Source organism: Elgaria multicarinata, chromosome 8 (genome assembly GCF_023053635.1).
Source record: "Elgaria multicarinata webbii isolate HBS135686 ecotype San Diego chromosome 8, rElgMul1.1.pri, whole genome shotgun sequence".
NCBI classification, from domain to species: domain Eukaryota; kingdom Metazoa; phylum Chordata; class Lepidosauria; order Squamata; family Anguidae; genus Elgaria; species Elgaria multicarinata.
The window spans coordinates 4,258,238-4,272,384 of NC_086178.1; the positions used below are offsets into that span (position 1 = coordinate 4,258,238).

A 14,147-nucleotide genomic window follows, 5' to 3' on the forward strand; every position below is an offset into this window, starting at 1 on the left:
TGAGGATGGGATATCCTGATTCAAAGTGATGGCTGGGTGGGTGGGTGGGACCCTGAACAGGAGCAATCCCTGTTAGGAGGCAAGACTATGCTGCAATATTTTGTTGCAGTTCCATTTGCCATGACTAATCCTCACTCTGGGGCCATAGCTAGACCTAAGGTTTATCCCTGTATCGTCCAGGGGTCAAACCTGTTCATCTAGGTGACACACAGGGGATCCAGTCCTCAGGCAGGGGCAAACCCTGGATGATCCCAGGATAAACCTTCGGTCTAGCTGTGGCCAAAGTCTTCTCTTCCACCGTTGTGGCCATTTCAGAAGTATGCTAACTCTTCAGTCCAAAGGTGAACGACACCATGTAGCAATTTAGCTTGGTTTTCCCTCCCCCAATCAACACACACACACACCCTTATCAAGGCAAACAGCACACTGGTCCTAGTTATCTGTCTCTGACCACCCTCTCTTGCACAATGGAAGTTCTCTACTTCTGGAAATCCACGTGATCAACTGACCTGGATTTCCCAGCCTTTCCTGTCATTTCCAGCATTCTTGTTCTTCCCCAAGTTGTGTTTGCTATTGGGTAAAGCAAGACAAGATAAGCTTGTCAACAGGAAAGGAAAGATAGCACATTTCTTTCTCAGCTCAAAGGCGCCTACGCGCCTCCCAAAACATGTGAGGATCCATATTCTCCAGGGAAATACATGCTGGAATAAATTCACTACTTTATTTTAACAAAATGGGTCTACTTCTCTCGCGTATTCTCAACAATCTGCCCTGCATGGGAGATCCGGGTTTCACAAATGAGCGGGATGCTATGGCCGTAGCTAGACCTAAGGTTTATCCCAGGATCATCCTGGGTTCGTCCCTGCCTGAGCGCTGGATGCCCTGTGTGGCACTTAGATGAACAGATTTGACCCCAGGACAATCGTGGGTCTAGCTATGGCCTTAGATGAACAGGTTTGACCCCAGGACAATCCTGGGATAAACCTAAGGTCTAGCTACGGCCTATGTAGATGTTAACCAGATGAATTTCAGGGCTGTCACCACTGTAAACCTTAAAGCAGCATAAACATGGGATGAATCCAGAATTCAGAGACACTCAGGCCACAGCTAGACCTAAGGTTTATCCTGGGATCATAGAATCATAGAATAGTAGAGTTGGAAGTGGCCTACAAGGCCATCAAGTCCAACCCCCTGCTCAATGCAGGAATCCACCCTAAAGCATCCCTGACAGATGGTTGTCCAGCTGCCTCTTGAATGACTCTAGTGTGGGAGAGCCCACCACCTCCCTAGGTAACTGGTTCCATTGTCGTACTGCTCTAACAGTCAGGAAGTATTTCCTGATGTCCAGCTGGAATCTGGCTCCCTTTAACATGAGCCCGTTATTCCGTGTCCTGCACTCTGGGAGGATCGAGAAGAGATCCTGGCCCTCCTCTGTGTGATCATCCAGGGTTCGCCCCTGCCTGAGCACTGGATCCCCTGTGTGTCACCTAGATGAACAGGTTTGGCCCCTGGATGATCCAGGGAGAAACGTTAGGTCTAGCTGTGGCCTCAATGAAATTGAGTGGTAATAAGTTCAGGACAAACGAAAGAAAATCTTTCTTCACAAATGCCCCATAGAATTCATTGCCAGCTGATACTGTGATAGCTGCTATCGTAGAAGAGCCCTGCTATATCAGACCAAGGATCCATCTAATCCTGCACTCTGTTCACACGGTGGACAACCAACGGTCGACCAGCTACCCACAAGCAGGACACAAGTGTTCCCCTTGTAGAAGAATGTTCCGGAATATCCTTTCCTACTAGGAGTTGCAAAGGATTTATAGTTCTCCTTGGATCCCAAGAGGCATGCAAAACTGCAATTCCCATGCACCCCAGTGGCAATCGATGCACCTGAGCATGCTAGTCCTTAAGGATGCCTACATGGTGTCTGCTGTCACCAAAAGGGTGACCATCTGGAAAGGAGGACAGAGCTCCTGTATCTTAACAGTTGCAAAGAAAAGGAAATTTCAGCAGGTGTCATTTTTATGCATGCAGCACCTGGTGAAATTCCCCCTTCATCACAACAGTTAAAGCTGCAGGAGCCCTGCCCTCTTTTGTATCTTCTCACCCTAGTATAGCTCCTGCAGCTTTTACTCTTGTGATGAAGAGGGGATTTCACCAGGTGCTGCATGCACACCAATGACACCTGCTGAAATTCCCTTTTCTATGCAACTGTTAAAGATACAGGAGACCGGTCCTCCTTTCCAGATGGTCACCCTAGTCACCAACCTTTCTTCCTCACCACCAGCCATCTCCAATAGGTTTGCTTGAGAAGGCAGAGGAACTGGCCAAAGGAGTAGACTGCCAGACAGATTTCGGAGAGATTTTGGGCTCAGCAAAAAATGGTGCTGGGAATTCTGAGTTTCAAAACTCTCCCCTCTTTCATGTTTGACACCATCTCTAAACTTGGGCAAGGACAGCGAAATCGGCCGGGGTTCATGTAACATCGTGACAGTTATTAAAGTTAAACCACATGTTGTTTTCTTTTAGCTTTGGCATAATTAGTCATGTTTTTCAAGGAGGCAGATGAAAAACTATAACACCGGAAAGCACATCCAGGCACTGAATACTGCTGCCAGGGAAGGAGAAAGTCTTTGCTAATTGCCATCACGATATCTGGTGACAATGGATTATATAGGCAACTATGCTTTGGGTGAAGGCAGGGTGGATTCCTGCACTGAGCAGGGGGTTGGACTTGATGGCCTTATAGGCCCCTTTCAACTCTACTATTCTATGATTCTATGATTCTTTGACTTGCCCAGCTTCTGTGCACAGGGTGAGAGAGACCTTCAGGCAGCAAAATCATAGAATCATAGAATAGCAGATTTGGAAGGGGCCTACAAGGCCATCGAGTCCAACACCCTGCTCAATGCAGGAATCCACCCTAAAGCATCCCTGACAGATGGTTGTCCAGCTGCCTCTTGAATGAATCTAGTGTGGGAGAGCGAGAGCCCACAATCTCCCTAGGTAACTGATTCCATTGTTGTACTGCTCTAACAGTCAGGAAGTTTTTCCTGACGTCCAGCCGGAATCTGGCTTCCTTTAACTTGAGCCCGTTATTCCGTGTCCTGCACTCTGGGAGGATTGAGAAGAGATCCTGGCCCTCCTCTGTGTGACAACCTTTTAAGTATTTGAAGAGTGCTATCATGTCTCCCCTCAATCTTCTCTTCTCCAGGCTAAACATGCCCAGTTCTTTCAGTCTCTCTTCATAGGGCTTTGTTTCCAGACCCCTGATCATCCTGGTTGCCCTCCTCTGAACATGCTCCAGCTTGTCTGAGTCCTTCTTGAATTGTGGAGCCCAGAACTGGATGCAATACTCTAGAGGAGGCCTAACCAGGGCCAAATAGAGAGGAACCAGTACCTCATGTGATTTGGAAGCTATAATTCTATGAATGCAGCCCAAAATAGCATTGGCCTTTCTTGCAGCCATATCGCACTGTTGGCTCATATTCAGTTTGCGAATGTCTTGGATTAACCCAGGATTCCAACTACTGAAAATCCTTCAAAGATATTTTACAGCCTACTCCTAAAGACAGTTATTTGAAAGGAATGCCCTGGATTCAGTGGAGGCTGGTGGCTCCAATGTCAGTGGGATGGTGAATCCACTCCAGGCTTTATTTTAAAAACAACAACATTTATATCCTGCTGTATATCATTAAGATCTCAGGGCGGCGTACAGATTTATTTATTTATTTGTTTATTACATTTTTATACCGCCCAATAGCCGAAGTTCACAAAAATTAAAACCATAATAAAACAACCAACAGGTTAAAAACACAAATACAAAATACAGTATAAAAAGCACAACCAGGATAAAACCACGCAGCAAAATTGATATAAGATTAAAATACAGAGTTAGAACAGTAAAATTTAAATTTAAGTTAAAATTAAGTGTTAAAATACTGAGAGAATAAAAAGGTCTTCAGCTGGCGACGAAAGGAGTACAGTGTAGGCGCCAGGCGGACCTCTCTGGGGAGCTCGTTCCACAACCGGGGTGCCACAGCGGAGAAGGCCCTGCTGCTAGTAGCCACCTGCCTCACTTCCTTTGGCAGGGGCTCACAGAGAAGGGCCCCTGTAGATGATCTTAAGGTCCGGGCAGGTACAGATAAAAGCATACAGTATAAAACAGTAAATATACACAGCTAAAAATAAATTAAACCACGAACCTAGTTAAAACAATATATAATTTAAAAGCAGTAAAACATTAAACCAGTTAAAACAATGTGCCATCTTAGTGAATTTAACCATTAAAAGCTTTGTTAAAAAGCCATGTTTTCTCTTGGCACCAGAATAAAATCAGTGTTTAGTCAGAACCCTAAGGGAGGGTTGAACTAGATAGATGTGAGTTTTGAAATAATTATTATTATAATTTCAAGAGAAAGTCCATCTCGAAGTAGGGTGGTATACTGTGACTGGATGACCCATGTGCCTGCCAGTTGAGTCTGCTGTACGGGTGCTCACTGTGGATGGGCAGCAATTCTATTGTTGTTGTTTTATCTTTAAGCTAGGGTGACCCTATGGAAAGGAGGACAGGGCTCCTGTATAACAGTTGTATTGAAAAGGGAAGTTCAGCAGGTTTCATTTGTATATATGGAGAACCTGGTGAAATTTCCTCTTCCTCACAACAGTTAAAGCTGCAGGTGCCCTGCCCTCTTTTAAATCTGGTCACTCTAGTATAGCTGCTGCAGCTTTAACTGTTGTGGTGAAGAGGGCATTTCACCAGGTTCTCCATATATACAAAGGGCACCTGCTGAAATTCCCTTTTCTATGCAACTGTTAAATAGGGTGACCATATGAAAAGGAGGACAGGGCTCCTGTATCTTTAACAGTAATGTAGAACAGCGAATTACAGCGGGTGTCAATTGAAGTGGGTGAAATTCCCTCTTCATCTCAACAGTTAAAGCTACACTAGCTATAGTAGAGTGGCCAGATACAAAAGAGGGCAGGGCTTCTGCAGCTTTAACTGCATTGATGAAGAGAGAATTCCACCCTCTTCAATTGACACCTGCTGAAATTCCCTTTTCTACATTACAGTTACATTACAGATACAGGAGCCTTGTCCTCCTTTTCATATGGTCATCCTACTGTTAAAGATACAGGAGCCCTGTCCTCCTTTTCATATGGTCGCCCTATTTAAGCCGTCCTTCCAATAGAGGATGGTCTTCTGTAAAAGAGGACACGTGGCCACCCTACGGCCCAGAAATTCCCAGAAGAAACCTACCAGCCTTCATTGCCTGATCCAAGCTGAAACCGAAACCGGTTAAAAATAGGCTGAGTCCCTCTTAACACAGGCATTCATTTGTCATGAATTAATGTAATTCTTTGCTCATCACTTCTTCTCTCACAAGTTCCCGAGTTTCTTACACCTTTCCTTCCCTCACCTGCTCTTCATCGGAACAGTGGTTTTCAGGCTGTGGGACCCATTTAACCCTTGTAGCCCTGCATTATCAACACATGGCAGCAATAGCTCTCCAGGGTTTCGGAGGGGCGTCTTTCTTTCCTGGCCCTACCTGGAGATGCCAGGGATTGAACCCAGGGGATCGTGTAGGTAAAGCAGGGGATCTTCCACTGGCACACGTCCCCCTCCTGCAAAGGGCTTACCGCCTTAAGGGGAGGCTTTCTGTATGGACGTTTCTCCAGAGGAACTGTTCCACGTTGCACAGGATTCCGGGCAAAACACTGGGAGCAAATTAAATGTTTCAAGGCTGAATTAGCATGGCATATTGACCAGGGCTAGATTAACGCCCATGCTCTTTATCGATTTTGCACTGCGCAAAATAACTGTTGGGGGCAGGTGCCGTGTTCCCTATACTGCTTTTTCAGCGTCATTTCCCACTTTCCATTCCGTGTTATCCCAAATGCTGCAAAAAGACGTCATTGTGTGTGCTACGAGGCATAAATGTGCAAGGGGGGTATAGCACCACCACGATGAGATCATATCGATATGACAGAGTGTAGAACCAGCCAAGGCCAACCAGGATCAGTGCTAAATTTGGCACATCACCCTGTGTGTCCTGCTCCCTCCCCTTACCTTGACAACATCAGGTGCAGCAGCTGCAAAAAAAATCCGGCAGAGGCTTGGGCTTCCTCTGTGGCCCCACCCCCTCCCCAATCTTGGCCCCACCCCCTCCTCCATCTTGGCCCCACCCCCTCCTCCATCTTGGCCCCACTCCCTGGCCTAGAAGCTAACTAGGGAGTGTAGTCAGGGAGGAGGAGGGCAGAGAAATCCCCTTGCTACGATCTTAAAGTGGAGGGAGGTTGATATGAGAGTAAGTTCTGCAAAACGAAAGAAAAGAAAAGAAAAATATTGTGTAACCAAAATGAAATAACCATGGTTTCTTTCTGCAAAACACACACACAGACACACACACACACACACACACACCAAAGACTCTTGTGTAACTAGAATCAAGCGGACAAATTGAATCAAATAAGATCAATGAGAATAAATTTAGCTGCCACATTCAATTTGAAGGAATGATGGTATTTGCTCAGCTCATTCAAAGCAGAGCACTTGGCCTTCCTGGAGAGGATTTCAGAGCAGAACAAGGTCTCTGTGACACAAAGAAGCGAAGCAAACCACTGTTTAAGGATGTGCTGCCAATTGCCATCAGCGAAACCGTTACTGGCTTCCCAAATGCAGCACCTTTGCTAGATCTCCTGAAAGACTGCCCGAGACCTTTTCCATGTATGGGCCGATAGAGGCGTTCCCATCACCTGCTGGGATTCTTTTCTTGTCCTACCTGGAGATCCCAGGGATCAGACCTGAGACCTTTGCCATGCAAAGCACGGACTCCACCAGGCCTAAAGTGGCCGTCTGTCCTGTTTTACAGAAGACAGCCCTTTATTTGATGTCTCTGTCCTCTTTGTCCTGTCCAAGGGACTGTCTGTCTGTACACACTCAAAACCCCACAGTGGCTATGAATCAGCACTGTGTCAGTTATATGACGCAGCTGCATGTTCGCAGCTATGATGGGACTTTTCCACAAAGCTGCATGGTACAAAAGTTGGGGACTTACCCCAACTTTTTTGGTGGGATTGAAGTTACCTTGGCCCTTCCGCTATCTGGCCTCACTCCATGGTTGATCTGGGGGGCGTTCCTGGTGGATGGCGACCTGTGCTTGGTTGCTGGAAGCCAGGAAGAGGGCGGGGTGAGGCTCCAGTATCTGGATGGCAGCCAGAAACCTCACATCCCCTCCTTGGCATGGGGATTACCTAGGGTGACCATATGAAAATGAGGACAGGGCTCCTGTATCTTTAACAGTTGTATTGAAAAGGGAATTTCAGCAGGTGCTATTTGTATATATGGGGAACCCGGTGAAATTCCCTCTTCATCACAACAGTTAAAGCTGCAGGTGCTCTGCCCTCTTTTAAATCTGGTCTCTCTAGTATAGCTCCTGCACCTTTAACGGTTGTGATGAAGAGGGAATTTCACCAGGTTCTCCATATATACAAATGACACCTGCTGAAATTCCCTTTTCTATGCAACTGTTAAAGATACAGGAGCCCTGTCCTCCTTTTCATATGGTCACCCTAGGCGGGGAGCAACATTAGAACAGGAATCAAGACATCTTAAAAATTCTTGATTTTACATTAATCTGGGTAGGCCTGCCGGAAAAGGCTAGTCTTTAAGGCTGCCTTAAAATCACACAGAGAGTTAATTTTACGAATCTCCTCCAGCAGGCCATTCCACAATCCAGGGGCGAAAGAAGAAAAGGTCCTCTGGGAAACTGATGTCAGCCTAGTCTTGGCTGACTGAAGTAAGTTCTCCCCAGAGGACCTGAGTGTGCGGGGCGGACTGTAAGGGAGAAGGCGATCCCGCAGGTAACCTGGACCCAAACCATTTAGGGCTTTAAAGGTAATGACCAACACTTTGCACTTTGCCCGGAAACGAATTGGCAGCCAGTGGAGTGATTTTAATGTTGGGGTAATATGCTCACCCCTAGATGTACTGGTGACCAACCTAGTACTGTCCAGTCTTCCATTCATCCCTAACCCAACTGCAGCTGCTTTGCAGTAATACCAGTCTGGAAAAACCACCACAGAACTACAGGGGGAAATGTAGTTTGTCCCAAATGAAGCTTTCAAGTTGTTAGTTTCTGCCTGAGTAATCTGGGCAGAGATGGACAAGGGATATTTTTGGGCAGTGTGGTTATGTTTTCAATCCTTGGCAAGCAAGCATGGTAGGAACATGGGACTTGGAAAGAATGGAAAGACTGGGGACCTCTCTGGAGAGCCATGTGGGGGAGACCCCAAACTCATCGCAAGCTGAATATGAGCCAACAGTGTGATATGGCTGCAAGAAAGGCAAATGCTATTTTGGGCTGCATTAATAAAAGTATAGCTTCCAAATCATGGGAGGTACTGGTTCCTCTCTATTGGGCCCTGGTTAGGCCTCATCTAGAGTATTGCATCCAGTTCTGGGCTCCACAATTCAAGAAGGACGCAGACAAGCTGGAGCGTGTTCAGAGGAGGGCAACCAGGATGATCAGGGGTCTGGAAACAAAGCCCTATGAGGAGAGACTGAAAGAACTGGGCATGTTTAGCCTGGAGAGGAGAAGATTGAGGGGAGACATGAGAGCACTCTTCAAATACTTAAAAGGTTGTCTCACAGAGGAGGGCCAGGATCTCTTCTCGATCCTCCCGGAGTGCAGGACACGGAATAACGGGCTCAAGTTAAAGGAAGCCAGATTCCAGCTGGACATCACGAAAAACTTCCTGACTGTTAGAGTAGTACGACAATGGAATCAGTTACCTAGGGAGGTCGTGGGCTCTCCTACACTAGAGGCCTTCAAGAGGCAGCTGGACAACCATCTGTCAGGGATGCTTTAGGGTGGATTCCTGCATTGAGCAGGGGGTTGGACTCGATGGCCTTGTAGGCCCTTTCCAACTCTGCTGTTCTATGATTCTATGATTCTATGATTCTATGATTCATTATCAATCTTGCTTGGTGACATTTCCAATCCCCCAAATCTGCTTGGCTTCCCAGTTGCAGACTGCAAGGTGCCACCCGCGCTAGGCCACGGCATCCTAACCTTCTCTACGCCAGACAACCTGACCACGTACCAGTCAGGGATCCAGTATTCCTGCCATCATCCATACTACCAGATGGTCCCCAACGTCACAGGTGAGACCGGTTGCCTTGGGGACACAGACAGCATGTTGGGTGGGCTGATGGAGCCACAGCGACCAAGTGAGGGGGGTGGCAGCAGCTTTAATGAGGAACAGAAGAGCAGAAGAATTGCTTTGCTAGGTCAGACCAAGAAGGTGTATCTAGACCAGCCTTCTGTTTCCAGCGTGTTGAACCAGCCAGATGGCACAGGGAAGCAATGGGAGATAATCGTCTTTATTAGGTTCCCCCAGTTTCTGGTATTCAGAGGTATGGTGCAGAGTTCAATAAAGCTTACTCCCAGGTAAATGGGTAACCTCATTCCAAACTATAACCAGGCTTTCAATACCTTCAGCCCTTGCTTGGTCTATCTCTCCTCTCGTCCAACATTGTTGACTTTAGATAGTAAGCTCCTTCCAGTGAGAGATTTTGGGGTTTGTTTGTTTTTTTGTTTTGTTTGCTTCCGAAAGTCTACCAAGCACTATGTGCGCTGATTGATAATTTTTTATTTATTTATTTATTACACTTATGTACTGCCCCCATAGCCAGAGCTCTCTGGGCAGTTTACAGAAATTCTAAAATTAAGATAAAAACGAGTATACAAAATTTAAAATTCTAAAACACGGAACGTACACACACAAAGCATTAAAAACTGTTTAAAAACTAAACATGTGGGTGATGTGCTGCCATATGCCTGGGCAAAGAGGAAAGTCTTAACCTGGCACCGGAAAGATAGCAGCGTTGGCGCAAGGCGAGCCTCATAAGGGATATCGTTCCAGAGTCTGGAGGCCACCACCGAAAAGGCCCTGTCCCTCGTTGCCACACTCTGAGCCTCTCTCGGAGTAGGCACCCGGAGGAGGACCTTAGATGTTGAACGTAGTGACCAGGTATATTCACGTCGGGAGAGGCGTTCCGTCAGGTATTGTGGTCCCAAGCCATGTAAGGCTTTATAGGTCAAAACCAGCACCTTGAATTGGGCTCGGAAACATACAGGCAGCCAGTGCAAGCGGATCAGAGCAGGTGTTATATGGTCGACCCTTCTGGTTCCCGAAACCAATCTGGCTGTTGCATTTTGCACAAGCTGCAGCTTCCGAACCGTCTTCAAAGGCAGCCCTACGTAGAGTGCATTGCAGTAATCTAACTTGGAGGTTACCAGAGCATGGACAACTGAAACCAAGTTATCCCTGTCCAGATAGGGGCGTAGCTGGGCCACCAACCGGAGTTTGTAAAAGGCACTCCGTGCCACTGAGGTCACCTGAGCCTCAAGTGACAATGAGGGATCTAAAAGAACCCCCAAGCTACGAACCTGCTCCTTCAGGGTGAGTGCAATCCCATCCAGAACTGGTAGAACACCAACACCACCCCATCCTGTCAGCGGAATGACCTACTAACAGCATCTCAGTCTTGTCTGGATTGAGTTTCAGTTTATTAGCCCTCATCCAGTCCATTGTCGCAGCCAGGCACAGGTTCAACACATCCACAGCCTCTCCTGCTGAAGATGAATAGCACTTGTATACATACGACGTCATCCCATGGGGAAATCACGTTTGCTTACCGTCGCTTCTCCCCCAGCATGATTGTCCCTCATTACTTCCTGTTTTGAAAGAGGAAGTAAACAACATGCACATACCCCATCTGGTGGGCTGTTTTTATCCCACTACTTCTCCTGCACACAGCAGGAGTTCGCGGCAACTTCCATCTTTAAAAATAAGTCGGACTTACTGTGTTGTGTGTGTTTTTTGTGGAGCGAAGAAGACCAAGGGGTGGGAGGCTCGTGGGAGGCAGGCGACATCGTGAGAGGGAACTGTGAAAATCCAAGAGTGCCCAGAACGAGTGTGCAATAAAACATTCATCTGATGGAGCTCATATAAAGAAAAGAGCTGGTAAGCTATCACTACAGCACCACCTGGTGGCCCAATCCATGTTCATCGCTAATATTACATGTTTTCTTCCAGGTACCTACACCTGTGATGCTAAGGGGATCTGGAGAAGTGCAGAGTTGGGGAGGCGTCTACCTTCTTGCCAACCAGGTACCTAGATTGCCCTGACGCAGCCTCCACACATGCTGTTCTCTTTTAGTTCCAACCCCGCGTTTTAAAGATGGTGCAGTCTTTCGACTTACAGACAGAGCGTGCATCTGAGGCCACAGCTAGACCTAAGGTTTATCCCTGGATCATCCAGGGGTCAAACCTGTTCATCTAGGTGACACACAGGGGTTCCAGTGCTCAGGCAGGGGCGAACCCTGGATGATCCCAGGATAAACCTTGGGTCTAGCTGTGGCCAAAATCAGAAAGGAAGGCACATAAGAGTGTCTCTTTTTCTCTTCAAGCTTCATTATGGCCATCCTCCATATAGGCTGCTGAGGTTCTATGGGTTTAAAACTGCTCTAAGGGCAGGTCTTTTATTCCACATAGAGTTCGGAGAAGCTATACCAAATCGTTAGCATTTTTCTCTCTTTTCGTAATTAACTCTTAAATATCTTCCCATGGCTGCCAAGGCTAGGGGGTCTTGAACCCAAGCATCAATGCTCAGGCTGGCTTTGAATTTCCAGTTTTGCAAGATTATGTGTTTGGCCATCATTTTTAAAAAAGGGCTTCTGGGAGTATGATTGTGTATTAAAACAAGGAGCCAGCCCAACCTATCAAGAGGGATTATGGGAGTTGTAGGCCAAAACATCTGGAGGGCCACAAATTGCCTACACCTGCTCTAGTCATGCCCAAGTGTCAGAAGCAAAGTCATGCCCAGGGCAACTCAAATGATGAAGGGGCTGGAGCATCTCCCCTAGGAGGGAAGGTTACATCAACTGGGATTGTTTAGCTTGGAAAAAATGGAGACTAAGGGGAGACCTGATAGAGGTGGACAAAATTTTGCATGGTGTGGAGAATGTGGACAGGGAGACATTTTTCTCCCTCTCTCAAAATACTAGAACCCGGAGTCATCCCATGAAGGTGATTGGCGGGAGATTCAGGATTAATAAAAGGAAGTCCTTCTTCACAAAGCGCATAGTTAAATTATGGAAGTCACTACCACGAGATGTAGTGATGGCCACCAATCTGGATGGCTTTAAACGGGGGGTGGATAAATTCCTGTAGGCGAAGGCTATCCATGGCTACTAGCCCTGATGGTTGTGTGCTACCTCCAGTATCCGAGGCAGTAAGCCTGTGTGCACCAGTTGCTGGGGAACATGGGTGGGAGGGTGCTGTTGCACCATGTCCTGCTCGTTCATCCCTGGCCGATGGCTGGTTGGCCGCTATGTGAACAGAGTGCTGGACTCGATGGACCCTTGGTCTGATCCAGTAGGGCACTTCTGATGTTCTGATGTTCTTATGCTCTGTTATTTTGCGTTTATCTCAGCTTCATGTGGTTTAAGAAACCTGTGCTGATAACAACTGGCACATTTCACATCACACAAGCCACTGAACTACTGCCTTATTTTTCTTCCCTGTCTTGTTCTTTCTCTTCTTTTCCCTCCTCTACCTCTTTGCTATGCCTCTTCTCTGGGGCCCTTTCTACACCTAAGAATTATTCAAGGAAAATGGAGGGTCATCCCTGCCTGCTTCTGGGCTCCCCTGTGTGTCATTTGGATGCACAGAGATGATCCTGGGATGATGCCGGGGCGGGGGGGGGGAGGCAGGTGTAGAAACGCCCTGGGTCTCTTGTACCCCTTTCTCCTTTTTCTGTAAGAATCAAACCGTAAGGAGCGACGTGCACCCAATGAAAGCACATCACTGCAAAACATAGCTGGGAAGGGAAGGTGTGGGTTGTCCATGGCTTGCAGTGGGGGGGAGGGGGGAACTGGGAAATTGTGAGCATGCACACGTGTGTGCACGCACATACACACATATTGTGTTGCAAAATTGCTCGGGTCTTATTTTGCTTCCTTCGAAATTCCCTAGACATTTCTACGCAGGAGGGAACTTCCACATGGACTGGACATTTTTCTTTAGACAAAACTCAATGGCAACTGAGTGCTATTCTAGAAAGCAAGATAGAGAAGGAGTGAGGGAAGGAAGGAAGGAAGGAGAGAGAGAGAGAGAGAGAGAGAGGCCCTTTCTACACCAGATCTACACCAGAAACCTGCTCCCTGCCATCCCAGGGTGGTGAAATTGCTGCCACTCCCTCTCCTGATGAGCGCAGAGCTGCATGGCATGGCTCCATGCCAATTTCTGGTGCTGCACTTACTCGTGAGTAAGCATGCATGGCACCAGGCGGGATGGGAGCACACACCTCCCGCAGTCTCAGGATGGTCCTGAGACAGCGGGAAGAATCGGGTTTTCCCAGGCTTTCTTTATCCCTGAGAAAACCCGTGCCTGTCCCCCTCTGGCCCTGGGAGTCCCTGTGCATCACTTGGATACACAGGGACTCGGCCATGACCAGCCTGGAGAAAAAAAGGAAGGAAGGAAGAAAGAAGAGGGGTCTCACCAAAGTCCATTCTGAGCCGAGTGCAAGGCGAGCCTTATCACGAGACTGCCATGTAGCAAACCTAGGTTTCGGTTTTGTCCCCACCATCCTATCCCCTTACCCCCATCATCTCTTGCGTTTCTTGGGGTGTCAACGGTGGAGGAAAGGCCCTTCAAGTGGCACTAGACTTGTCTTAAGGCACTGTGTGAAGGTTTGCCAGGATGAGGGCTTGGGCGTGCAAAACGGCACCACCCTACAGCAACCCCCTAAGGAAGCCTGCAAAGGATTTGCAATCTCAGCACCAATTTGAAGATGCAGTGGCACACCTCCATCTCTTCAGGTGTGAAGAGATAGAGGTGTGCTTTCTGGGGAACGCACCACCCTGGCTGCTGCGGGTTTTCTAGGGTGACCCTATGAAAAGGAGGACTGGGCTCCTGTATCTGTAACAGTTGTATAAAGCAGGGAATTTCAGCAGGAGTCATTTGTATATATGGAGAAGGAAAAGGAAAGGAACTTCTCGTGCAAAGCACTTGAGTCATTGCTGACTCCTAGGGCTTTGCTAGACCTACCAGGTGTTCCGTCGTTGAGGAGCGGTGAA

General features: G+C 47.5%; 1 protein-coding gene across 3 annotated transcripts in view; it reads left to right on the plus strand.

Annotated features, from left to right (window-relative positions):
• MASP1 (MBL associated serine protease 1) overlaps window positions 1–14,147 on the plus strand; it is a 130,966-nt gene that overhangs the window by 89,694 nt on the left and 27,125 nt on the right. For all 3 annotated transcript variants that reach the window (XM_063131772.1, XM_063131773.1, XM_063131771.1), the window contains 2 exons: window positions 9,029–9,166; window positions 11,104–11,178. In XM_063131772.1, coding sequence (XP_062987842.1) covers window positions 9,029–9,166; window positions 11,104–11,178 — 213 coding nt within the window. The remainder of the gene's footprint in view (window positions 1–9,028; window positions 9,167–11,103; window positions 11,179–14,147) is intronic.